This window comes from Monodon monoceros, unplaced genomic scaffold, assembly GCF_005190385.1.
Source record: "Monodon monoceros isolate NGI ecotype Baffin Bay Population unplaced genomic scaffold, NGI_Narwhal_1 Super_Scaffold_21, whole genome shotgun sequence".
Taxonomy (NCBI): domain Eukaryota; kingdom Metazoa; phylum Chordata; class Mammalia; order Artiodactyla; family Monodontidae; genus Monodon; species Monodon monoceros.
The window spans coordinates 76,986,898-77,013,637 of NW_021703778.1; the positions used below are offsets into that span (position 1 = coordinate 76,986,898).

Below are 26,740 nucleotides of genomic sequence, written 5' to 3' on the forward strand. Positions count from 1 at the left end.
ACTCCACCTGATTTCCTACAACCAGGGTTGGGGAGAAATGGAGGTCTCATGGGATAACCAAGTCGAAAAGGAGAATCGTATTTAATGGGACACTACGTCTGTCAAGAAGCACACTGAAGCATGAAGGGCATATTCACTCAGGTACCTTTTAAGGACAATTGGGACGGCAATGGAGGGGTTCTTCCTCAGACCATCAATGATGTCAGCTGCTTTATCAGCATATATCCTTTGGAGGGCTTTTCGATGGATGACTTCTGATGTGCCCCCGAGGGTGTTGTCCAAGCGAAATTTGGCTTGTTCCTCAGCAGACAAGCGGGAAAGCTTCTTCTGTATTGCTTCCAGAACCCGGATCGTTGCCAGATTAGTCTCTAAAACTACATCAAGCTAAAGAAAAAGACAAAGTATGTTCAGGACCCCAACCAGAACAGAATAGCTGTCAGGCGTATAAGGTAGAAGAAGTCAAACTCCTTGGATTTGAACCCTGGCTCTGCCATACCATAGCCATATAAAACTCTGTGTCCTTATAGGTAAAACAGGGATAACACCACCTACTCTCATAAGGTTGTTTTCTGGATTTAACAGTACAATCCATGTAAAGGATTTAGCACGATGCCAGGCACGCAACAAACATCCAATAAATGATGGCTAAGCAGTAGTTAATACTTGTACCACCACCAGTGTGCTTTACTTAGGACTACTGGCCCCCGGCCCCCACACCAGAGGGACCTAATAGGAGGCAACCTTACAGACACTTTCCCCTGAACTTTCATGAATTACTAAGATGTTACAAACAATAACAACCACTACAACGAAATCCCAAAAAGACCATTCAAGATTACCAATCAGTCTCATGAGTAAGGTTTTTCAGGGTAACTTGAAATGTTTAAATATCTAATAGCCTTGTTCCACATCTAGTAATAATAAGAGCAGTGGCTATCATTCCTTATGGACTTCAATGTCATATCTGTGGGTAACCATTTAAATTCTTACTGAATTTCTGGCATTTTATTTTCTGGCAAGGGCTTAGCCCTGACCTGGTTAAGGATATGACTAGCAACCTTTCAGTTAACTTTTTTCCAAGGCTTAACACAAAATTCTCCAGATGAGAAAGAGAAAATGAAATAAATGAGCAGTCTCAAGGGTCTCTGACCAAATGTCTGTGTGTTTCCTAATTTTTGTAGTTTCAGGACTATGGCAGTCATTTTGTCAAATATTTCTGGTTGTCGCCCCACTTTTCCTCAGTTATAGATAAATGATGGATTGAACTTCCTGGCTCCCTTGTGATTAGATAGGGCCATGCAACGAGTTCTAGCAAATGAGTTTTGCACAGGTGAGTCAAAGTAATGTCTATTACCTCTAGGCTAGAGCATTTAAGGGTGCAAGATCCATCTGAGCTCTTTTTCCCTCTAGTCACTGGCACTGTTCAAGATGGTGGCACTCTGTCAGCCTAGGTCCCCAAGCAATTCTGATGAGCAGAATCTCCTGCTAAACATCATGCACATGTAGTATGATGAAGAAATAAATCTATTTTTTTAAGCCACTGAGATTTGGGGGTTGTCTGTATTGCAGGAATGTTAACCTATACTGATGTATAAAGGACTCAAACTAGTCCATCCCATCCAATCCTAAGTATATGCATGTGCACACACACACATTTCTTGCGTCTTAACTCCTGTAATAACAAGTGGGAAATGAGGCTGTTGCCTCTCATTTGCAGGCATACTAGTCGAGAATAGGAATATCCTGTCAAAAACAGAGGCCAGTCTCTGCTTTCTCACACATCATCTAAACTTACTAAACATAGGTAAAAAAGAAATGCTTTCTTTAGCTTGATAAAACTTTCTATAGAAGTTAACATCTGTCACGATTGAGTTTTCTGCAAATGGTTGAAGCTCCTCATAAACGCTGGGGCAGAGATGGCCAACCGCCTGCCAGTGGCCAAGCAACATGGGGCTCTTCATTCAAAACATGCCAGAAACAGATGAAGCAAGTGTGAAGGGGGATAACTGGCAGAGAGCTAAATCAGTATGGATGAAAAAAGGAGCAAAATATCTCCCATCCATATGAATGAGCAGGGGCAGTCGGTTTTATATAATAAATACATTAAATAGGATGCACGTAATTTTACCTCTCAAGACACAGTTAACATTCCATTTTTGTTGCTATCAGTGAACTAGACACTGAGAATTGAGTCCATTTTCAGTACTCCCACTCCTGGTATTGGGGCTGTCTACCAGCTCATTTCTTCACTCCAGCTCTTCCTTTCCCAACTACTTTAAAATAAAGTCCCTAACTCAACTTTCTTTCAAATGGAGCCAAATCAATATCAGAAATATGAAAGAGGAGTTCCAGTTCTCAAAGTAGAGCTGGCCTGCTAACCATTTTAAGATACCTGCTAAAAATAATACACATTTTAAGATAAATAATTTAAAACAGCTGCAAGAAAGCCCACTAGGTCTTAAGATGCTGATTTTATATACCATGTAGACACAATAACCTTTAAAACGCTATTGAAAAGTCAAAGGAGTATTATTCAGCCATCAATGGATAATTTCAGTTACAAAGGGTAAGTCACATTTGTCATAAAAATATTACTAATATATTTGACAAAGTCGTAAAACATGGTAAATACAATAAGCATTTACCACAGAAGAACGTGGGCCTCTTGCTCCTTTGTCTTAAAAAACCAACCCTCCCAGGTAGGTATTTAAGATATCCTCTTGTTCCAAATCTCCCATTTCCCCAAATTTCAAATGATAAAGGAGCTTGTACCTCAAAACGTTCATCTTCACAACGATAGATGTGTTCTTCATACTGAGTTTTCTTGGAGCTAACAAAGGTGGAGTCCTCAGACCAGGAGGGGAAGGAAACCCAGGTATCATTTAAAACCTTTGGGTAAAAGAAGAGGAATTGAAACAAAAGTGTAAAAGTTTTCAGGTGATTCAGCGTTCTCAATAAAAAAAGACAACGCTTTAGGGGAGGGAAGAAACAGTTAACATTACAATTTTCACCTTTAGCAAGTTTAAAAAGATAGTAAGAAAAAGGCTCTCAATAAAGGTATAAAACATTTTCTTTTGAAAAAAGACAGAAAAGCATTTTGATTTCCTCATTCATGTAAATTCTCCATCCCAGGTACCACTCCCTTCTGGAGGAAGCTGCGGATTCAGGGCTAATCCTTTCTCAGGGAGGTCTTACCTCTTTACAGAGAGAAGTCCGTCCTGTACACTTGGGCTGCTGGTAACTCTTTGGCAGGGCTCGATAGCTGGAGCCCAACCGTTTACAAGAGGCATAATCTATCTCCATGGCAATGCCCTCTGTGGCTCGTTCCTTTGGAAAGGTTTCCAGATGTACAGACTCCTTATAGCCCAGAAAGTTTTTAAACCAATTAAACAATTCTGGGAATTTCCTGAAGAATCAAACCAAAAATTGGTGAGCAATTAGAAGCATGATGCAGTAATCCTGAGGTGTGACTACCACTATCTGGTGTTGGCTCAGAACTCTACTACCACTGGACAAATTCCAATGACAATTATTATTTCCTGCCTAAGAAGCAGTGCTTCTGAATACTTGGCTTCTCCTTTTCTTATAGAGTGCTCTAAGACCCAATTAAGCTGGTGATGGAAGAACTGTACCAGGCAATAACGAGCCATTTTCTAATCAGGGATATTGCTTCAATGTTCAGATAATTCTTAGGTTGTCAAAGTCAAGATTCTAGAACGCTGGAAGAGATTGGTCTCTATAAAACCTCCAACATTGGTCAGGGGATCAGGAGACCACTAGTCTTGGCCAATGCCCTCTCTGCCTATTTTTTCATCTCCAAAGTTGAACTAGAAGACTTCCTAGAGGAGTCTCTTGACACCGACATTTTATGAGTCAACTGACCCACCACAATCAAATTAATTTTGCCTATCACATACTCCCACAAACTAAGTTTTATTTCACCTCCATATCACACATCAGGGCTAAGCTCCTGACTCCACTTACCCCAGGAACGGGGAGACTAACTGCACAAGCTCCGCCCGAGAGATCACCTCCTGGTTAAAGATAACAAGACAGCGCAGGAAATTTTCATAGGCCTCTGCACTCCGCAGAGCCTTTCGGACCTTACGGAGACAGACAAAAGAAAAATAATTAAGCAAGGAATCAAGGGATCCTGGATTGCTTTTAAAAGACTGGGGAAATTTGAACTGTATTTGACAATATTAAGGAATCAATGTTGGTTTTCTTAAATGTGTTAATGCTTATGCTTGAAAAAAGGTATCATTTAAAAAGGAAACAGTAAAATACTTATGGATGAAATAATACATTATCTGAGATTTGTCCCCAAATAAGAGTATAAGAGTACACATGAAACAAGTACACCGGCTAGGAGTTGAGAACCGCTGAGGTTGGATGGCGGTGGCATGAGGAGTCATTTTACTGTTCCTTTTAATTTTATATGTTTAAAGTTTTCCATAATAAAAATTCTGAAAAAGAGATCCTGGAGTAAAGAAGACATTCACCGTCTCACATGCCTGATTCTCTGGACCATATCAGAGTTACCCAAGCTTTTATTGCCTCTCCTAACAGGTATGTACAGAAAGAATCTTTGACAACACTCTTTTTGAATTCTGGTAATCTTGAATAATGACCTTTTAAAATAAGGTACTTTTTGTCCTCTGACCTGATTCTTTTCCTTTCTCCACTTATAATATTGAGAATTTTAATATCCAAAATGCTTAAAAAAATGGCATAGACAAGGTAATACTAGCCTGGCTAGATGAGCAATCTGGACTTCAATTTCATATATAGACATGTACTTAGTATTGTGGGGGGTGGAGACCCTCACACCAAGCCAAGCGGTTTATCAAAAACCCCTTCTCCAGGCTCCCATATACTTTTCATAACGATCAATCAGTAGACACTATACCGAATGTGTACCTTCAGAGCAAATGACGAATATTTACTTTTAATTTTTATTAACTTGTAAACATATACAAAAGCAGACAGAATAGTCTAACGAACCTCTTGTACTCACCCAGCCGCAATGATCAATACATAGTAAATTTTGTTTCATCTATGCCCATTTCCCCCACCACTGAATTTTAAAGCAAACTCCAGACTTTTCATCTACACACACTTCAGTATGTATCTCTAAGAAATAAGTACTTCAAAAATGACCCAAAAAAATACCACCACTCTTTTAAAAATTAACTTACTCGGTCCCCCGTCCCTCACCCTTTCCTTACCATTTGTTGGTTGTGACCTGGACTTCTACATTTGTCTCAAAAGCACCAATGCCCAGGCTGCCCTCAGAAATGGTTCAAGTCAGAGCCAGGGATGCTTAACTGTTTTGCAGCACAGCTCACACAGGCAGAGAGCAATCGGGAGGCACCAATCATGGAGATGCTAAATCATTTGCCCTTTTGCAAAAACACAGAGGTGAGGGGCTTCCCTGGTGGCGCAGTGGTTGAGAGTCCGCCTGCCGATGCAGGGGATGCGGGCTCGTGCCCGGGTCCGGGAAGATCCCACGTGCCGCGGAGCGGCTAGGCCCACGAGCCATGGCCTCTGAGCCTGCGCATCCGGAGCCTGTGCTCCACAACGGGAGAGGCCACAACAGTGAGAGGCCCGCGTACCGCAAAAAAAAAAAAAAAAAAAAAACAACCCAGAGGTGCAAGACAGGTTAAGTCACCACCAGATCAATCCAGGCTGGTTCCTGCCAGTGAGAAGTCTGATGTTTGCCAGCTACCATGATTAAAGTAGGCTGCTAATCAAGTTGACTCCAAGGAGGAAGTCAGGCACATACCACACAACACCGTTCAGACCAGTCATCTCAACTCTGGCTGCTCATTAGAATCACCTGGGGAGCTCTGAAAACATACAGTTAGATCAGAATTCCCATGAACCCAATATGCGATACCACAAGTAAGTATCACAAGCAATCAGAAGGTTAAAAGTCATCTTAAGTCCTCAACAATTGGTGCACTGACACTCCCCACTGTACAGGTCTGGATAGCTACAGCAGGGAGTTACAGATATCTTTTTTTTTTTTTTTTTTTTTTGCTGTACGCGGGCCTCTCACTGTTGTGGCCTCTCCCGTTGCGGAGCACAGGCTCCGGACGCGCAGGCTCAGCAGCCATGGCTCACGGGCCCAGCCGCTCCACGGCATGTGGGATCTTCCCGGACCAGGGCACGAACCCGTGTCCCCTGCATCGGCAGGCGGACTCTCAACCACTGCGCCACCAGGGAAGCCCCCAGATATCTTTTGAGAGTAATATCATGCATTTCTTTTAAAGCTTTCTTCCACCATAGCAAATGCTGTATTTTGCGGCAACTACTTCGCAAAACTGAAGCAAACAATGCTACCATTTCTCCAGCTGTGCTAATAGTTCTCATAGACTGAAAGGACCTACAATTTGAAAACTATATTAAAAAGTAGAAAGTCCTAATCAGCTTGATGCCTCTAAAACAAAATCTTCTTGGGGACAGGGTGATTTTCTTTCGGCATTAGTAGCTAATTTTAAATCCAATTCACTCATTACTCACCTTATCAAAAAATAATGATTCCGTTCCTACACCATGTTTGCTGGCATCTGCCATAGAAGAATCCTTGAGGCTGAGCAGTTTGGGTTTCTTCTGCAAAAAAGGAAAAACACAAACATGTAAGATTCAAAGCATGGGTTTCTCTGGGTTTTATTTTCTTCTTTTTGTTTTTTTGGCTGAGCCTCTTGGCTTTATGGGATCTTAGTTCCCCAACCAGGGACTGAACCTGGGCCCCTGGCAGTGAGACAGCAGAGTCCTAACCACTGGACCACCAGGGAATTCCCTCTCTGAATTTTATTTTCGTCTCTGTTCTAAGGTTCCATCACTGACCACCACTGATTACTAATTTGCAACAAATGAGAGAATTCAAGCCACTGACTTGCTTTACATCCTAAAAAATTTCCACTCCTCTATTTTAGATTCTCTATTTTAAATTGCCCATCAGTTTTTTTCCCAGAGGTTCACAGATCATTCTACTTCCCAAATACTCTCTCTATAAATGGTCACAGCATTACTGTGACGTTAGAATTAATATCCTCACTTTTTTCCACGGGCCAAAAGTAACTTTATTTGGAACCTAACGCCACTGCCTTGTCTTCCTAGCTGTGGAGGCAGAAGAGGCTGTAAAAATATCTGGAATACACAGAAATCAACCTTTAACCTTTACCTTTTAATCGTTCAATTTAAAAATTCATGAAAAAAAGAAGTTTATTTTCCTAACAGGAGGAATAACCACCTTATGAGCAATATCCACTCAGACCAACTTAAGATTGCTCTTTCAAAGCAGATGAATTGGCCATACGTAACTACCAGGCAAAAATTTTACTTTAAAAAAGCCACCTCAACTACCTGTGAAGAAATGCACAAATGTTTGGAGAAGCAGCACGTTTACCTTTGCCACATTGCAGTACACTCTCTTAGGAGCCATAGCCTCTGCTTACACTGCATAAGGAGAAGGTAGATAGGGAATCCTAATCTCCCAATATAGGGTTTCCACCTGTGGGTAATCCAGTGTGGGAGGAGACTAACATTGGCCTGTATCTGCTGACCTGATTCCTGCTGCTCCTGTAACACTCCTTACTAAAGTGAAGAAATATAACCTATTACTATGTTCAACTTGCTTTCAAAAGGAGAAACCATTATAAACACTGAAAAATAGTTCTTCAACAGTACTTCAAAAGTGTCAACAACACCTAACAGGTCAGTCTTTGTGGTTATTTGCTTATTTACCAGTCACTTCTTACCATAAGAAATTCCACTAGCTTTTGCTATTTTTTAACTAAATTCTGCCAACACGTCTCTTCAGTGTTATATACAGCTTTAGGATTCACTGAAGCAACATTCAATATATACACCTAGCCCACTCCCTAGCACAGCTGCCCCACGTCAAAGAGGAAGGGAGTGGGCTCAGCTTTCTGTAGGCAGACCATCAGTGTTTACTCTAACAAGAAACATCACGTGATAGGTCACTAACAGGAGTTGAAGACTCCTGCCCTCTGCTGCAGCCCAAAGGTCCTTCCTTGGAGATTAAGATGATACAGATAAGATCTGGCAACCCAACAAAGAACCATGGACACGATAGGCCTCTAGACCAAAGAGATCCCACAAAGCATATGTGCTTTACTCACAAGAGGACCTCAGAGACTACTGGCTTGTTTAGGAAACAATTATCAAACTTAAAAATCTTCTTTCTTAGCACAAGGCAGGAAAAATTAATTAACTCTCAGAAACCCTTGGCAGGAAACAAAAAAAACAGATTCGAGCTACCAGCAAAGAAGAGGGAAAATATAAAGAAAACCGGTAAGAACTCGAAAGTACAGTAATCTGAGCAATTAGCACTATTCTAACATTCCTTCACAAGCCAGATAAAAAGCTTTGCATTGAGTTTCTGTGACAGACACCAACTAACTCCCAATACCCAGGATCCAACTGTCAACCCTTGAGCACTGTCCACTAGTATTGCTCCGGAAAGTCAAAATGAGCAGCTGCGCCCTTCTTACCTTCACTGGAGGGGTGGCTCCCGTTCCAGAGTGCCTGCGGATCTGGCAGCCATTCTGGCTGGGCCTCTGCGGCTTGTTGTTCAGTTGAGGTTTCTTCACAGTGCCTCCATGGTCATTTCTCACAGAATCGACCTTCTCAGCAGTTGTTTTGCTTAAAAGCTAATTAAGACACATGAAAGAAATGAATGCTCTTATTAAAGCAAGTAAGTTTCATTTAGAAAAAGTCTCCTGATTCCAGCTTCCTAACTTATCTAAGATAACCATTCTCAACAGTGTAGTTCTAAATAAAACTTACCACAGAGCTGTTGGCATCTGGTAGGAACTGTCCAAACTCTGATAACAGATCTTCCTGATTTTTAAAAAGACGAGCCACCTGGGCATACACCTCCTGCTCAGTCAACGCTGGAGTGTAGTTTCCTCCAGCTTCCTTGGCATTCCGCTGCTCTTTCTGATGGGAAATTGCAAATGGGAAGAGATCATATTAGAAGGCCACTGTTTTGAGTGACTCACTTTTGCACACTTTCTGAGATGTCTGGTAGGGGCTTTGTATGTCATCTATTTGGGCTGCACTTAAGAGGAAAGTCTATGTTCTCAGCACCTGTTTTGGCTTCAAACTTTGAAGTTGAGAAAGGAGTGGAAGATGGTGGCTGACAATTCCTTTTGAAAACCAGGGCAGTATATGTGAATGCTCAGGGGACCACTAACAACTGATAAAACACAAAATATTAGAGAAATTCCTCCTTATATTGTAGGTTAACTATATTACCCAAATCATTCTTTAAACTTTCCAGATAAATAAGCATTCATTTCACAGAGCAGTGACTTTAAAAATCCTGACCGGCTGCTACAAGGCAATTAAAGTCAGGTAAATCACACTGGCTTTATAAACACACATCACAGTTTCTAACTGGTTAATTTCCGGTAAGAATCAGTGGACACAATAATGGTTATTCAAGTCTTCTTGGACTAGCCGTCCCCGGAGGGCAACCTGGTTAAGACAGGTTGAAAGGGCAACTGTCTTACCTGATATGTGTGCAAAATCTCCAGGAACGCTTTGTAGATGTCTGGTTGGCCCTGGAACCTGTTCTTGATCTTATTGACATAGTTGATGGCATGGTTAAACTCCACAGGTTGATTGTTCTGCAAGGGCGGGGCTGTTCCCAACGAGATTGTCACTGGTGTATGAGGCTGGACAGGTGGAGAACGTGGGGACGCATATGGTGGGAGTGGGGGAGTCTGCTGACTGGCTGGAGTATGTGCTTGTAGTTGGGAAGGCTAAAAGGAAAAAGTCGTTATTCTCCTCAGGAACACAGATGGTTTAACATATGAAAGAAAGGTCAAAGTAAAGAGAAACAAAGTGTCTGATCAACACATATAATACTTTATTCACTCTGGCCAGGCCACTTTAGCCCAACTCAAATCACACTGGGTAGGGGTGGGAAGTGTAGAGGGTTCACACATTCTAATACAAAAGTTCCAGTCTCCAGTTTTCTAAACACAACCTTAAAAGTGGACTATGTCTCCAACTACAAGGAAGAATTTTCATATGCAATTTTTAAGTTCACTTGCTGAACAGGTGCAAATAGAATAGGAAAAAAACCCTCATTCTACATAGATCTTTAATATCAAAAAAGACAATTCAATTGTTGCAGTTAACTTCACACACAAAAAAAGTCTTCTAAACCAGCTCTGCCCAATAGAAAACTCTGAGGTGATGGAAATGTTCCTTATTTGCACTATCCTGCACAATAGCCACTAGCCACACGAGGCTACTGAGCACTTGAAATGTAGCTGGTGCAACTGAAAAACAAAATTTATTTTAATTAATTTATATTTAAATATAGACATATGTGATTAGTGACTACTGTATCAATACATTTCTAGACTAAGAACGCCCCATCATCATCGTCATCAACAAGATCTTCTGCTTAGCTTGATACGACCTAATCTGGTAAATGGAGTAACTTTTGTAAAATGATGACCGTGCGGAAAACAGTGTAATCTGATCATAAGATGACCATTTCTGCCTGTGCTATCCAAGTACTACTACACAAAGCTGCCATCTGTTGGGACGCTCATGGTTCAAAAAGCAGAAGTTGGGGGCAAAACAGTCCTTGTAGGTTGTTGATGTGTTGATTTAAACAGATACATAAATATGTGGTATGTAAACGTGAACCACTTCACAGGGATGCGACTACTGCATCTCCTCCAATGAAATTTTAACTTGGGTGATCTATCTAAGTCTTATACTAAGGGAAAATGTCAAAGGAGGGTGCTTTCTAGGGATGGATTTCACACGGTGCAGAGTTTTCCAAGTGCTCACCTTGCTTACTTTGGCAGGTGGGGGCTGAGGAGCTGGCTGGGCAGGAGCTGGGGCTGACTGGGCTGAAGGCTGGGAAGGATGTTGGGGTGGTGGTTGAGGCTGGGGCTGGATGCCATGGGTTGGAATCTGATGAACCTGGCCAGGAGTTGTCACATTCACCATGTCATTGGTTTGCACCTCAATCTTGTAGCCAGGAGGCAAGAAGGTATTGAAGCCCATGATCAAGTCAGGGTGGCCTTTGAACAGCTGGGACACACGACTAATCACTCCTGGAGTGTCGATGCTGATGGAAAAACAAATATTAAAGTTGGCAAGCTTAACAAGCACCCTAGCAAGAAAAAAATCACATTCCACTAGGTTCTCTACACAGGAAACTAAAAATCAACCTGAATATTACAAAATTAACAACACACAAAGAACTCTGAAATTCCAAAGTAATTTAGCTTCATAATCAGAGAGGTTTGGTCACAATTTAAACAGAATATACAATCACGCATGGTAACAGTCCTATCAAGCAGATACTCAGGCAGTAAGTCTAAAACTTCAATTCCCATGGAAGATACAACCTCTGATACACCAGTATAAATCATAATGTATCTATCTACATTGTTCAGACCAGTTACTCTTTTATAATAGTGAACCATGCCACAATATTAGTGTATCTTAAATCAATCCAAAAAGCAAGTAGCCTAATCATTACCAGTTTACTTCCCTGATTGAGGTGAAGTACTACGAAAAATTTTACTTAAGAAAAATTTACCAGTATGCAGAAAACAAAGGTCTAGGGCCTGCAATTTTCATAAAGCAGTATATAAAAGCACGACCCATGAAAATAAAAGCATAAACCCCCCCAAAAGAGCATCCTTTATCTTTCAGCAGATAAGAATAAGCTATATCCTCCTTCCAAAATCAACATAACAAGCACAAAGCTTGAGTACAACCGTGCATATCTTTTACCTCTGAGATTTAAATTCCTTCATGATGTCAAGGAAATCATTGTAGACCTGAGGCTGACTACCAAACTGCAGCTTCACTTGGTCAAGGTAGGATAGGGCATCCTCCACCTGAGGCAGGGATAAATCTCAAGGTTACAAAAAGAAAGTCAAGAATTATTTTTTAAAAAATGATTTATGCCTAAATAAAATCAGCATAGTAAATGAAATAGAAATATATAGTAAACGTACATAAAAATATTAAAAATTAGTATGTTACCAGTAATAAAACTCAAGCTTAAAATAAAAATCAACTCATAAAACCTGAAGCCTTGCTTTGGATAATTGTGCACAGCATTATTAGTGAAGAACAGTCACATTAATACATCATTCACTTATTCGTTCACTTATTCATTTCACAAATATCTACTAAGCAGCAACAACATGCCTGGCCAGGCCCAATGTGAGGTACTAAGGAGTATGACAAATAAGCCACGGTCCCTGCTCTACAGAAATCCATTTCACATCCAGTTGGGAATCATAACACAGTGGGGCAAGTGGGCAATCACCGAATGCCCAGAGAGCACATGGGAAGGGCACCCCTCCACACACTAAAAAAAAAAAAAACCCTATGGGGACATAGGGAGGGATTCCCCCAGAAGTGGTGTCTAAACCAAGTCCTAAGGATGAGTACTAATTAGCAAAAGTGAAGACCCATGAAGAAAGTCAGAGGAAGCAGCATCCCAAACAGTTCAGTTTGGCTAGAGGATCTGTGGTGAAAAGGAGAAATGGTGGTACGAAGAGTGACAAGAGATAACACAGGAGAGGATGCAGGACCTAGACCCTGAAAGGTCTTGTAAATCTTGTTAAAAAGCAATTTAGGTCTTCCCTGGTGGCGCAGTGGTTAAGAATCCGCCTGCCAATGCAGAGGACACGGGTCTGAGCCCTGGTCTGGGAAGATCCCACACGCTGTGGAGCAACTAAGCCCGTGCGCCACAACTACTGAGCCTGTGCTCTAGAGCCAGCGAGCCACAACTACTGAAGCCCGCATGCCACAACTACTGAAGCCCGTGCGCCTAGAGCCCATGCTCTGCAACGAGAGAAGCCACCGCAATGAGAAGCCCACACAACGAAGAGCAGCCCCCGCTCGCCACAACTAGAAAAAGCCCACGCGCAGCAAAGAAGACCCAACGCAGCCAAAAATAAATAAATAGTTTTTTGAAAAGCAATTTAGACTTTTATCATCTGCACTTTAGTGTACTCAATTTGGTTACAGTGTTGAGAACGAGTTGGTGCAAGGCAGAATAGATTAAAAGGAGGTAAAACCAGTCACTGTATAAGGCTAACTCATGTGTGAACACGAGTGGCATAAATTATAGTACTGACCAAAGGAAAAGAGAGAAATGGACAGATTCAAAAGCTTTTTAGGAGATAGAAGTAACAGGGTTTGGGGACTGACTGATTGGATATGGGAGATAAGGGAGAGGGAGCATTCACTAAATTATAAATTATGTGGGCATTCACAAAGCAGAACAAGTTTGAAAGGCTAGGAAGTTATGAATGTGATTTAGGACAGCTTAAGTTTTAGTTACTCAGGAGATACCCAAGGGAACTGCCTACTAGGTGTACCTTACATACTCTGGGATTATTTTTAATTATATAAAACATCAAGTTTAGGAAAGTTTCACAAGTAAACATCTGATTTGATAAGCACTACTCTTGTGATATATTGTGAAATAGAACATTTATGTTCAAATAAGCCATTAAACAGTATTCCAAGAGTTGCCCAAACTTCCACTATGGCCACGGTTAATCAGAGCATTTCAGTGTTGCTAGAGAAAAAAGTGTATACTTGGTCAATACCCACTCATTTGATGGTTGGTCTTTTGGTAGTTTAGAAATAACTTGACAATTTTTGTTGAAATTCAATGGATTATTTAATTCATATTCGGAATTTTCCATATTGAAATGGTTCATTAATGACCAAATTGATGGAACTTAAAACTCACTAAGTTTGCAGAAGAAACAAAGACTATGGAAGATATTTAAGAATAGCATTCACAGTCACAACAGAGGAGTTATCAAAAATAAACAAATACACAAAAAATTAAAAACAAAAAAAAGCACTCTATGGTGTAACATAATTAATACACAGAGGGAAAAAGTGCTGAAACCTGAAGGAAGGAAATTATATGTGATGTGTGTGTGTTTGGAAGAAAAAGGTACAGGTCATAATGAACCACTGTTTAAATATTAGTTATAAAATAACACTACACTTAAAAAAGCCAGCACGACACCTACATTATAAATAGAAACCTGCATGTAAGAATAGTGAGGAAATCCTCTAGTTACCTGAAGTGTAGTACAACTTTTTATAAAAGCACATATACGTTCTAGGAATCACAGCTTAGAAAAAAACAACTTGGAACTAGTCATTTGAAAGCTGCAAGTTTAAGGAGGCACTTGGGGAGGCTCAGATTCTGCTGATGAATTTTCCTGGCTCACTTCAACAGGCGTTTATCAGTAAGGTCCCTAACCTCCTAAAGTCCACAATCTTGTTGGGGAGACAAACACAAACAACTCTAAACAGGACTTGCTAAATATGTGCCAAATATGTATGCTACTGGCATTCAACAAATAACGAAATCACACCAAACATGCCTCAAATTATTCAAATCTTCCTTGTCATCAATCTGCCAAAGACAAAGAAAGTACAGACAATGTTGATGCTTGAAATAACCTAAGTATTCTCACTGAACACTTCCTTATTATAGAATATAAATGATTTATTGAAGTTGATTCAAATGCTTATAAAGCATTTTAAGACTGATCCAAAAATGGCAAGCAATGTGAGAATACTGAATGAAATTACATGGAGGTGCAAGAAAGCATTTTACCTCTCGTCATTAGAAAGGAAATTCAACAAGTTATTATGCCCAGGAATCACATTCAAGAGCTTGTGACTAAAGAACAGAGCAAAAAGACCTAACTCTACCTGACTCACTCTATAACCCCAACTCTAAAGCCCTTTCATGCTTCCTTGACAGCTTCTGTAAAACATACAAAGCACACTCTATATACTTATACACAAGTGAGGAAAGAATAAAAATAGGTGTTATACCTTTGATAGGACTGACTGGAAAAGGGATATAGAAATAAATGTATTTTTTGTTAGTTTAACAGTAAGTTTATAAGCTCTTTTGCAACATTAAGGTATTAACTGCTGAATACAGTATTAATATGGAATTAAGTCACACCAAACCAACTTAAAAAATATATTTTCAGGACTTGGTGAAGTGCTAAGTCCATAGCAATAATACATTTTGGTACACGGCCATCACTCTACAAGCAGAGAGTAAAAATGTTTTAAGGAAAACATCAATATAACTTACAAATATTTTCCCAAAGACAGAGCTCAGGGTAAAGTTACAGGCCCAAATAATTTGTACTCTCTTTAAAAACTATGCTTATGTATAATCAACTCTGAATTACTTAAGCTAATATAGACAGAGTAAATTTTTACAAAATCCCTCTATATACCTTAGCTTTGGTGTGCTTTTTATTTATGTAACATTTAATTTCCATAGGCCAATATTAAAGTTCCCGAGAACCCAAACCAATGAGGGCAGGAGTCAGGGAGAACTAGATTAAGTATCAAGGAAAAGAGAGGGCCGAAATATTTGCTACAAAAATATATACTTCAAGGATATACTGTTCATTCCTACTTACAAGCCACTTGATATAATTAGCCTGGTATGACCAAATAAAGATCCAACATCTTATCTCTTTATAGTTCTTTAATTTTATATTTCTTGCACTAGATTCTAAATTTTATACAAATGTAAAACTAGAAGAAAATGAAATCTGGAAAACTTGTTACCACAATTACACGTTTTGAAAAGTAACACTCAACAGAGAGAGAAGGTTAGCTGGGCGTACAAGCTTCACTTCTCCACAGATGCCTCATGAATTTCAAAGTGGTGAAAACCTACAGCATATACTCAGCAGATCAGATGAAAACACTGACACTTCATTCACAATAACAGCCTTTCCCAAACTTCATAAAGGTTCCCCCAAAGGAGCATGTGTTTTACTAAGGATGGACTTGATGATCCCAGCCAATTTAGCTAGTCATAAACAAGAATAAAAAGATTAAACCATAATACCGGGCCCATTAACTATACAGGACTGTAGCCAGCTATGTGTATGTTAATAAAACCTTATTCCACGCTAAGAACTAAGAGTTCAGAAGGAGGCATCCAAAAAATGGACTTTATTTCATATGAAAATAGCCCCTCAGTCCTGGAACGTTTGAATACCATGCATTCATACATTCCAAAAACATTTCTTGAATGTATTTTCTGGATCAGGCACTGGTGCTAAGACAGGAAATCTAAGTAGGTTTCAAAACAAAAACAAAGTAAAACTTCTTGTGATTCAACGCCCCCAGCCTACTGTTAAAAGTTGTTACACCACTACCAATAGACTGAAGCCAATGTTACTTGCTAAGAGAGAAATGGAAGGAGTTGAATACCACCTTGAGCCTCTGAAACTGCTGCTGCCCCTGCACTGGTGCAACTGGTGGAGCTGGATGAGCATGACTCTGGACCACCTGGCCTCCATGGGGCTGCACAGCTGTTGGGTGATGATGGCTGCTATGAACTGCTGCTATGGTGGGCCCATGACTGCCGGAGCTCTGTGGAACGGCTGAAACCTGGAATGGACAAAATACAGATAAGAAGCTTCAAGCTTTACGCATTCTTCCCCAGATGCCTCTAAAGAACATGCACACATATCTTTGCATACACAAAGATAATCAGAAACTCAAATTTCCCACAAAAGGGAACTGGTGAAATAAATTATAGCCCACCCAGATTACAAAAGAATTCTGCAGTTATTAAAAATTATATAGCTCAGCACATCTCAAACTATCTGAGGTAAAGGACAAGTTTTTCTTTTTTCTTAAATTCCAATCCATCACGGACCACTACTTTTATAAAATACAATAAAAATGAATTACTAGAAAAGTGAGATAAAAAATATATAAGCCCATAATTTTCATTACTAGGTTTTACAAATATAAAATTACAATGTCCAATTGCTATAAAAGTTTCTAAACATGCTTCATTTCTGTACTTATCTCATTACAGACTAGTATGAAAGTATTCACATCAGCCATCTGTGGACCACAGTTTGAATAGCACTGATATAGATGCATATATATCATTTAACATTTAAAAATGTTCACAATCCATAAATTGAATGTACTCATGTGTTGCATATAGATTTAAACTTTTAATCTTTTAAAAAGCACATTACAAAGCAGTATATATAATACATACACTAAGGATAAATTAGGAGTTTGGAATTAATATGTACACATACTATATATAAAACAGATAACCAACAAGGACCTACAGTATGGCACAGGGAATTATACTCAGTATCTTTTAATAACCTGTAATGGAAAAGAATTTTAAAAAGAATATATATATATTATATATATATATATATTCTTTTTCTGTAGCGCTTTGCTGTACACCTGAAACTAACACAACACTGTAAATCAACTATACTAGAATAAAAAAATTCTTAGTCAACACTCAGAAAAAAAATACAATTAAGATTTTAAATCCTAGACAACAAATATATAGTAAAATGTTAGCATTTTATCTTGTGGTAGTAGGATTAGAGAAGATTTTTATTTTGTTTTATTTATGCTGCTTATCCTTACCTGCTACTAATTTTTTTTTTTTTTGCCGCACTGCATGGCTTTCTGGATCTTAGTACCCCTACCAGGGATTGAACCCGGGCCCTGGCAGTGAAAGTGCTGAGTCCTAACCACTGGACCACCAGGGAACTCCCTTATTTGCTACTTCTAAAATTAAAAATTTAAAATTTCTTCCAAATCGTTGGTGGTTTGGCCTCAAACATATTTCTTTTCTATTCTCTCTTGTCCTCTTATAAGTTTAAGAGTAAAATAAAAGCACAAGCCCCTTTCCTTCTATTTCTGTTGCAAGAAATGCTATATAAAATTTCCAAAGCTTTTAAAATTTTCCTATTTCAGAACTGTTAATCACTGCAGAAGACAACTAAGGACAATATACCTGAGTTGCCACATCTCCAAAACAAGGAGACCAAATAACATGACACCTTAAAACAATGTAAGCTGCAGGGCTTCCCTGGTGACGCAGTGGTTGAGAGTCCGCCTGCCGATGCAGGGGACACGGGTTCGTGCCCCGATCCGGGAGGATCCCACGTGCCGTGGAGCGGCTGGGCCCGTGAGCCATGGCCGCTGAGCCTGCGCGTCCGGAGCCTGTGCTCCGCAACGGGAGAGGCCACAACAGTGAGAGGCCCGCGTACCACAAAAAACAAAAAAAACTAATGTAAGCTGTGTACTACAACTTAAGAGAGAATGTTTTTTTCCCAAGTCCCCACAGATTTATAAAGATTACCCTGGGCAGAGCGGAGGGTGGGAAATACAGCAACTATTTACAAATCCACAGAAACAATAAACATTAGTAGTAAAAAGAAACTATTTAGACAATTCTAAAAGCTCTAATATATCTCTCGCAAGAAGGGTTATTATTCTGAGCTTCTATATTCCAACATGCATGTGCTGGACAGGTTTTTACAAGACTTAATTGGAGTTTATAAATATTTGAGATGGCTGGTTTTATAAGAGCACATTATAGCTTCCAGTATAGGAATAAATGTAACTATCCCCAGTGTAGGAAAAAGTCCTGAACTAGTTCAGATAAAAGTAATCACCCAGGGACTTCCCTGGTGGTCCAGTGGTAAAGAATCCACCTTACAATGCAGGGGACGCAGGTTTGATCCCTGGTCAGGAAACTAAGATCCCACATGCCTCGGGGCAACTAAGCCCGTGTGCCACAACTACTGAGCTCGTGCGCCTCACCTAGAGAGAGAAAACCCACACGCTGCAATGAAGAGCCCATGTACTGCAACGAAAGATCCAGCGTACCACACGCAGCCAAAAAAATAAATAAATAAAAAATAAATAAATCTTAAAAAAAAAAAAGTAATCACCCAAGGAAAACACGCCACTTTTCTTTCCTCTAAGTCCTAACCTAACGATTTGATCTGTAGCAGTCCTCCGACTGCTGCACCCAGTCCCATATGAAGGCACTATACTGCTTCAAGGGGGACTCCAAAGGAAGAGTGACACCTAAGGAATTACCATTTCCTATTTCACCTGGGTTTCCCTCTTCCTTGATTGTTTTCTTATAATAAATTCCTAGAAATGGAATTTCTAGGTAAAAAAATAACTAAAGAATCTGACACAAACTGTCAAATTGCTCTCAAGGAAGATTATGCCAATTTATGTTCCCAGTACCAGCCAAACCTTATTTTTTTAATTTTTACTTTATTTTTTCTGGCCACACCACATGGCTTGCGGGATCTCAGTTCCCTGACCAGGGACTGAACACAGGCCACAGCAGTGAAAGCCCAGAATCCTAACCACTAGGCCACCAGGGAGCTCCCGTGCCAGCCAAACCTTTTTAAAAGTCACTAATAACTTAGGTAGAAGAAGGCCTCTCCAGACTAGTTAAATAAATTATGGTTCAGACTGACCTGGAATGGAATATTATAAATGCAATGATTTGTTTAAAAGTTACTTGGATCTATACATACATTCAAGTGGAAAGTTGTCCACTATATATTAAGTGAAAAGAACAAACAGTAGAACAGTATACACTGTATGGTCCAAATCATGAGAAGAGAGAAGTGTATCTAAATAATTAGGCAGGTAAATAAACATATGCTTGTATATGCATACAAAACTTTGGATACCCGAGAAATGCACCAGTGGGATAAAGTCTGAGGGGTCAGAAGTCACATTATATCATTTTTCTTTAAATGGTGATATTTATTTTCATATAATTAAAAAGGGCAAAACACAAATTTCTTCCATTTTTACAGAACAGAGTGAACAGACAAGAGATGAATGATCAGTTGTTGATCAGGATATGCAATGATAGCAATATAGAGTGCTATGTAAATATAAATAAATTGGTACAGCTTTGGGACTTCCTGGTGGTGCAGTGGTTGGGAATCTGCCTGCCAATGCAGGGGGACACGGGTTCAATCCCTGGTCCAGGAAGATCCCACATGCCGCGGAGCAACTAAGCCCGTGCACCACAACTACTGAGCCTGCGCTCTAGAGCCCGAGAGCCACAGCTACTGAGCCCATGTGCCACAACTACTGATGCCCGCATGCTCTAACGCCCGCGTGCCTCAACTACTGAGCCCACGTGCCACAACTACTGAAGGCTGCGCACCTAGAGCCCATGCTCCGTAACGAGAAGCCACCACAATGAGAAGCCTGCGCACCACGACAAAGAGTAGCCCCTGATCGCCACAACTAGAGAAAGCCCGTGCGCAGCAACAAAGACCCAATGCAGCCAAAAAGAAACCCAACAACAACAAACTGGTACAGCTTTGAAAAACAATTTGACGTTACCTGCTAAGGGTGAAGATGTGCACACCCTATGACTCAGTAATCCGTCTCCTAGGCACTCAAGAAACTTCCTACCGTGCCCTCAGACCCGCTGAGTGGTCTGCAAAAACAAAGAGCTTGCACCAGGATGTAAACCAACTACTTCACACAGTTGTGCTTCACAACTAAGCACACTGTTTAATTCCACTGCCTTTTTAAATTCCCATAGCAAAACCCTCTTGATAAAAAACGTAGTGCATTGACTTACATTCTGTTGCAAGCTTGTCTTGTCACTGTGAATTGCCACTGTGAGCACCACTGCACTAGGAGAACCTAAGAACGTTCACCACAGTTCCTGTCTAACAGGAAAAGTCTGGAAACAGCCTGATAGTCCATCAACAGAAGAATGGATAAATTAATTGGATATATTAATATAATTCATAACTAAATGAGAATGACTCACTCAATTGGTCACATACTAAATATGGATAAGTCTTAGGAACCACACTGAGTGAAAAAAAAAGTGAGTCAAAGAAGAAAATATACGTTTTCATTTATATACAAGTTCAAAAATAGCCAAACTAAACAACTTTATTGTCTAGAGGTATAAACGAAATGATTTTATATAGCACAGGGAGTTCTACTCAATACTCTGTAATGGCCTAGATGGGAAAAGAATCTAAAAAAGAGTGGATATATGTATATGTATAACTGATTCACTTTGCTGTACACCTGAAACTAACACAACATTATAAATCAACTATACTCCAATCAATCAAAAATAAATAAATGATTTTAAAATACGAAATAAAGTCAAGAGAATAATAAACCCAGAGTTCAGATTAGTGGCTACCTCTAAAGGGAGGGAAAAGGAAAAGGGATCAGGGAGAGACAGTGAACTTCAAAGGTCATGACAACATTTTTTTTAAAAAAATGTGCATGGTAAATACACAAGTGTACATTGTTTACATTATCTTTTGTACCTTACATATATCTCATAAATAAATTTTTTGTTGTTGTTGTTGTTTTTGCAATACGCGGGCCTCTCACTGTTGTGGCCTCTCCCGTTGCGGAGCACAGACTCTGGACGTGCAGGCTCAGCGGCCACGGCTCATGGGCCCAGCCACTCCGCGGCATGTGGGATCCTCCCGGACCAGGGCACGAACCCGTGTCCCCTGCATCGGCAGGCGGACTCTCAACCACTGCGCCACCAGGGAAGCCCCCATAAATAAGTTTTTTAATATCTGAATGTTTAATAAAAATTTTTTAATTGGGTAAAATCACCAGTGTTCCTCTTTCACCCCTAGTCCCTTGATGGGCTTCAGTTTACCTGGTAACTGGGTGTCACAGAGTACTGAATTCCTGTGGCTGACTGCATGGTCTCAGACACCGCTTCATACACAGGAGGGGCAGGGGCAAGCACCCGGTGCTGGTGAGGAAAAGCCTCTGTGCTACCAGGGATCCGACGCTGCTGGGCCGCATACACCGGTGACTCCTGGTCATCCAAACGTCGCTTCATTCTGCACTCATGCTCAGGGATGCACTACAAAACCTGCAGAAATGAAAAGCAATGACATGCAAACCAATTCGCACTCCAATACAATGTGTACAACCAGTCACCCAAACTGGTATAAGCTCAACTCCCAGAATCAATGATTATCTACTTCATCCTAGAGATAATCACTGGGTAGTTTTGTGCACGCTGGTGCACACACTCCCAACAGTGGACAGGTTATTATAACTGAAAGACAAAATTTAAATAATAACATAGTTTGAATTACTCTGGTACTAGAGTTGAAAAATAACCTCCAATTTAAAAACACAAAGATACACCTTTCTTCATTCTCTAGTTTTGTCAAGTGTCATCATCCCTAACATTAATTATATTATTCACATGCTATAAAAACATTCAAGTGTTTCTTCCTAACTCCTCTCAAAAGCTAGTACTATAATTCCCGTCTACTTTTTAAAATATGAATTGTTTCAACAATTAAATGGTATCATGGTAAGAACACTAGGCCAGGAGTAAGAAGACGATGGTTCTAGACTTGGCAATTTAAGAAACTATGTACACCTCAACAAGTTCCTCGTTCCATGTGAGTTTGTTTCTCCGAAAATAAAATAAGATTGAAATAGACCATTGCTAAGGTTTCTCCTGATTCTAACATTCTTTAATCCTAAAGTGATTCCAGAATCCCTTAGTTTAATAATCCCCCTGTAGGGGAACACTTCCTTTGCTGCAGCACACAAAAAGTCTAATAAACACTATGGCCAGGAATCCAGATGGGTCTTCTCAGAGCTTTTCCAACATCGGTATCATTAATATAAGCATATCAATAAGAAAGAATGCTCCAGTCATCTGAAGACAAAATAGGGCCAAGGCCTACCAATTTTTGGTCACAAAAAAAACTTTAAAAAGACACCACTGCTGTGGTAAGATTAAAAATACAGTAACAGATCTCCAAGCCACTCCCTCTCCACCTAAAGTAAGGCTCTTTTTAAGACTGGGGGTGGAGGGCTTTACCTACTTTCTACATCCACCCGTACCTTTTTTCTTCATTCCCTGGGACCGTGCATGCTCTGAGGGGAAGCAGTCCTCACAAGGACTCCTCCAGGCTGCTTCACCCCTTCTCCGTCCTCACCATCATCCTCGCCATCATCCTCAACCTGCCTGCCACTCGAATGCTCAGCCTTGAAATAGTGTCTTGGGTTTTTCTCACACCTTACAAACCTAAGTTAGACTCTGACACAGGAGCACAACTGTTTCATTTGCAAGCCAGCTATTTTCAATGTTATCTTGCTGTAAATCGCAAGCTATAAATATCCTTTCTGTTGACTATAACTTATTTATTTATTTAGCCACGCTGTGCGGCATGTGGGATCTTAGTTCCCCTACAAGGGATCGAACCCACACCCACTGCATTGGAAGCGCGAAGTCTTAATCACTGGACCACCAGGGAAGTCCCTATTGACTATAACTTTAGATCAAAGGACTAAGTCTCCCAAATTTCTATGAACACTCAATCTCAACCTACTTGGGGATAAGTCTAATAAATGGACAAGACTGAAAAGTCTTAAAGACTTTTTGGCTGCTACTTCTTTGTATACCCATGATCTAGATCACAGTTTGTTTTTGGGTTCCACTGGCTTGAAACTTAGATGCTTAAACACATCTGAGATTAATCTCTGGAACCAAAAGCCAGTCAATACCTCATAAATGGAAAACCAAATTTAGATCAGAAGAGCACAGCATAGGACTATGGAAAAAAACTAAAGTACCTGTCAAGACCTGGATTCTAGTCCAAACTCTGACTCGAAGCTGTATAACTTTGGTCCTGCTTCCTTACTTGCAAAAGGATGTAATTAGACTACTCTAGTGATTGCCAAATGCTGGTCTGTGGACAAGTCTATAGGAAAATGAAGAAGGGGGGGGAGAGGGGATTGCAGTGAGTTTTTCATAGGTTAAGTATTAAAGAACTATGCTTTACTCTGAGATCATGTCCTACCTTTTAGCTATTAAAATATCATTTCTTTTATAAAGTGACTGTGATTCTATAAAGTATTTAACTTCATTTGCCTCTACAGAGTTTGCCTTCCAGACCATCTCTATGACACTATAGAGACCGCCCAGGGTCTGCACTTTCTCTGAACTGTACTTTACTTCTTTAACAATAACCACTCTTAATTCTATTCCCGAAGTGGTTCTCAAATCAATTGCTTCTTCTCTAGCCATACAGACACGCCCTCATCTCAAGACCTTATCATCCCTTACCTCAATTGTTACCAACACCCTCCAGCCTCTCTCCCATCTAGTCTACCCTCTACACTGCTTTCAAAATGGTCAGCCTCAGGACTTCCCTGGTAGTCCAGTGGGGTAAGACTCGGCGCTCCCAATGCAGGGGGCCTGGGTTTGATCCCTGGTTGGGGAACTAGATCCTGCATGCATGCCGCAACTAAGAGTCTGCATGCTGCAACTAAGGATCCTGCATGCCGCAGTGAAGATCCTGCAAGCTGCAACTAAGACCCAGCACAGCCAAAATAAATAAATAATAAATAAATATTAAAAAAAAAAAAAAGTTGGTCTCAAATGCAAATCCAATCCAGCTGTAAATCCATCATCTTAAGCGATGGCTTCCCATCACTTAAGAAAACAATCCAGGAATTCCCTGGTGGTCCAGTGGTTAGGGTTCGGCACTCTCACTGCTGAGGGTCTGGGTTCAATCCCTGGTCGGGGAACTAAGATCTCACAAGCCGCGCAGCACAGCCAAAAAAACCCAAAAAACAAAATCAAACAAACAAAAAACGCCCCAAAACAAAACAACAATAACAACCTAAATTCCTTAACTTGGCCTTCAAAATTCTTCCTTACTCACTGGGGGGACAATTTAACTTACCAATTACATCCTATCATCCCCACCCTATCATCCAGGCCTGTCAAGTGTCTTCCCACTCCCCTAAACAAGCCTCAAGTCTATAAGCTTCAAGGTAGAGTCCTTTTCAACTGTCTGCATTTCCCACATTCCAGACACTCATCACAGATGCTCAAATACTGTACATGCAGAAGGGAAAGATAACATAGTTAACATAATAACAGCATATATTGAATGCCAAGCACCATTCTATACAATTTACCAATAATAATTTAATCCCTACAACAACCCTATAAACAAGGTACTACTATTCTCTATGTTATAAATGAGAAAACTGAAACACAAAGATTAAAATTGCCCAAGGTTGCACAGCTAAAAGGCAAAGCTGGGATATGAATCCACAAAATCTGTCTCCAGAGCCTGGATTCTTTTTTTTTTTTTAATTGAATACAGAAGTATATCTTTTTTAAAAAATTAATTAATTTATTTATTTTGGCTCCACTGGCTCTTCATTGTGGTGTTTGGGCTCTCTAGTTTTGGCATGCGGGCTTCCCTAGTTGCAGTACGAGGGCCCTAGAGCGTACAGGCTCAGTAGCTGCAGCGCATGTGGGCTTAGTTGTGGTATGTGGGATCTTAGTTCCCCGATCAGGGATCGAACCCAGGCCCCCTGCATTGGGTGCGTGGAGTCTTAACCACTGGACCACCAGGTAAGTCCCCAGAGCCTGGATTCTTAACTACCTCACTATCCTGCCTCACACAGAAGAGGAGAAAACAAGGAGGAAAGAAGAGTTCCTTTATTTATTTAACACACACATGCATTGAGCAACTTCAGCTTTAACGTCTCACACACTTAGCTCATTCATCCCTTCTTCAGCCTCAACCCAACAGCAGGAATGCTTTGGCAGCACTCATCCATTCAGTTAGCAAATACTCAGGGAGCAGATATGAAGGTGGTAGATGATCTCAGCCCTTGCCCTAGAAAAGCTTAAAAACTAGTTGGAAAGACCATATACAGCCTCACTAGTATTCAAAGAAATATAAAGTAAAACGATTTCCCAAAGGAACTGCCAAAAATTAAGAGAATGATGATATTCAGCGTAGGTGAGAACGCAGGGAAACACTACTGGTGTAAGTTTTAATTGTTATAGACTATTTGGTTGGCAACTTGCAGGCTTTTATTAAATTTTTAAATTAAATTGAAAATGTGCATACCCTTTAATCACCTAGCAACTCCACTTCTAGGTCTCTATACTATACATCTGCCAAATATATTTACCTCAGCAAAGTATAAAAAATTTAAATGTCTATCAATAGCTAAATAAACCTGATCCATCCATATTAGGAAAACTATGTAGCAATTAGAAAGATTAGGGTTCATCTACAAGGAAAGCTGTCCTGGACATAGTAAGTGAAAAGAATAAGCTACAGAATATATACAGGGTGATCTCAACACATACACAATGTACTCTTAAGATTTGTGCATTTCATTGTATATAAATCTGCATCAAAAGGAAAAGGCTAGAAACAAGCATTGAACTCTAGATAAGGAAATGCATGCTCAGGTACTTAGACGAAAGTGTAAGGAATTCTCTGGCGGTCCAGTGGCCAGGACACCACGCTTTCACTTTCAAGGGCCTGAAAAAAAGAAAGTGTACTAATGTCTGAAATGTACTTAGAATACCATCAAGAAATCAGTTTGGATTAATAGATGGAAGAATGGATAGATGGATATATGATAAAGGAAGTACTGTAAAAATGGTAATGGTAAAATCCAGGTAGTGTGTATATATGGGTGTCAACTATAAAATTACATCAAATCTTGGGAGGATAAGCTAACAATACAAACTAGTTCACAAGTGGTACTAATGAGCACTAGAAACTTGGAAGGGAGAAGAAGTGTGTACAGTGAGAAAGAGTCTACGGAGAAGGTAAATGTTTAGTTATATCTTGAAAATTAGGGATGAATTAGGGCATGGGGGATACAGGATGAAATTAAAATATTACAGTAACTTTGGACTTACAGGCAATAAACAGCTATTTAAAATCTTTGCCAATTCATTCACCCCACAAATAATTCCCGCGTGCCAGGCCCTGTGCTTTAGTGTTGGGGCTCCAGCACTGAATAGGACATT

General features: G+C 40.1%; 1 protein-coding gene across 6 annotated transcripts in view; it reads right to left on the minus strand.

Annotated features, from left to right (window-relative positions):
• The window catches only part of SIN3A (SIN3 transcription regulator family member A), a 62,683-nt gene that overhangs the window by 23,500 nt on the left and 12,443 nt on the right, over window positions 1–26,740 (minus strand). For 4 of the 6 annotated variants that reach the window (XM_029236812.1, XM_029236811.1, XM_029236814.1 and 1 more), the window contains 12 exons: window positions 21,569–21,790; window positions 16,315–16,491; window positions 11,803–11,909; window positions 10,846–11,128; window positions 9,546–9,797; window positions 8,818–8,970; window positions 8,523–8,681; window positions 6,526–6,615; window positions 3,985–4,103; window positions 3,196–3,406; window positions 2,773–2,889; window positions 146–384 (listed from right to left, as the gene is read on the minus strand). In XM_029236812.1, coding sequence (XP_029092645.1) covers window positions 146–384; window positions 2,773–2,889; window positions 3,196–3,406; window positions 3,985–4,103; window positions 6,526–6,615; window positions 8,523–8,681; window positions 8,818–8,970; window positions 9,546–9,797; window positions 10,846–11,128; window positions 11,803–11,909; window positions 16,315–16,491; window positions 21,569–21,757 — 2,096 coding nt within the window. In that variant the 5' untranslated portion in view covers window positions 21,758–21,790. Of the gene's footprint in view, window positions 1–145; window positions 385–2,772; window positions 2,890–3,195; window positions 3,407–3,984; window positions 4,104–6,525; window positions 6,616–8,522; window positions 8,682–8,817; window positions 8,971–9,545; window positions 9,798–10,845; window positions 11,129–11,802; window positions 11,910–16,314; window positions 16,492–21,568; window positions 21,791–23,517; window positions 26,176–26,740 lie in introns of those variants that run through there. The other 2 variants (XM_029236816.1, XM_029236815.1) reach the window with 2 other exon arrangements.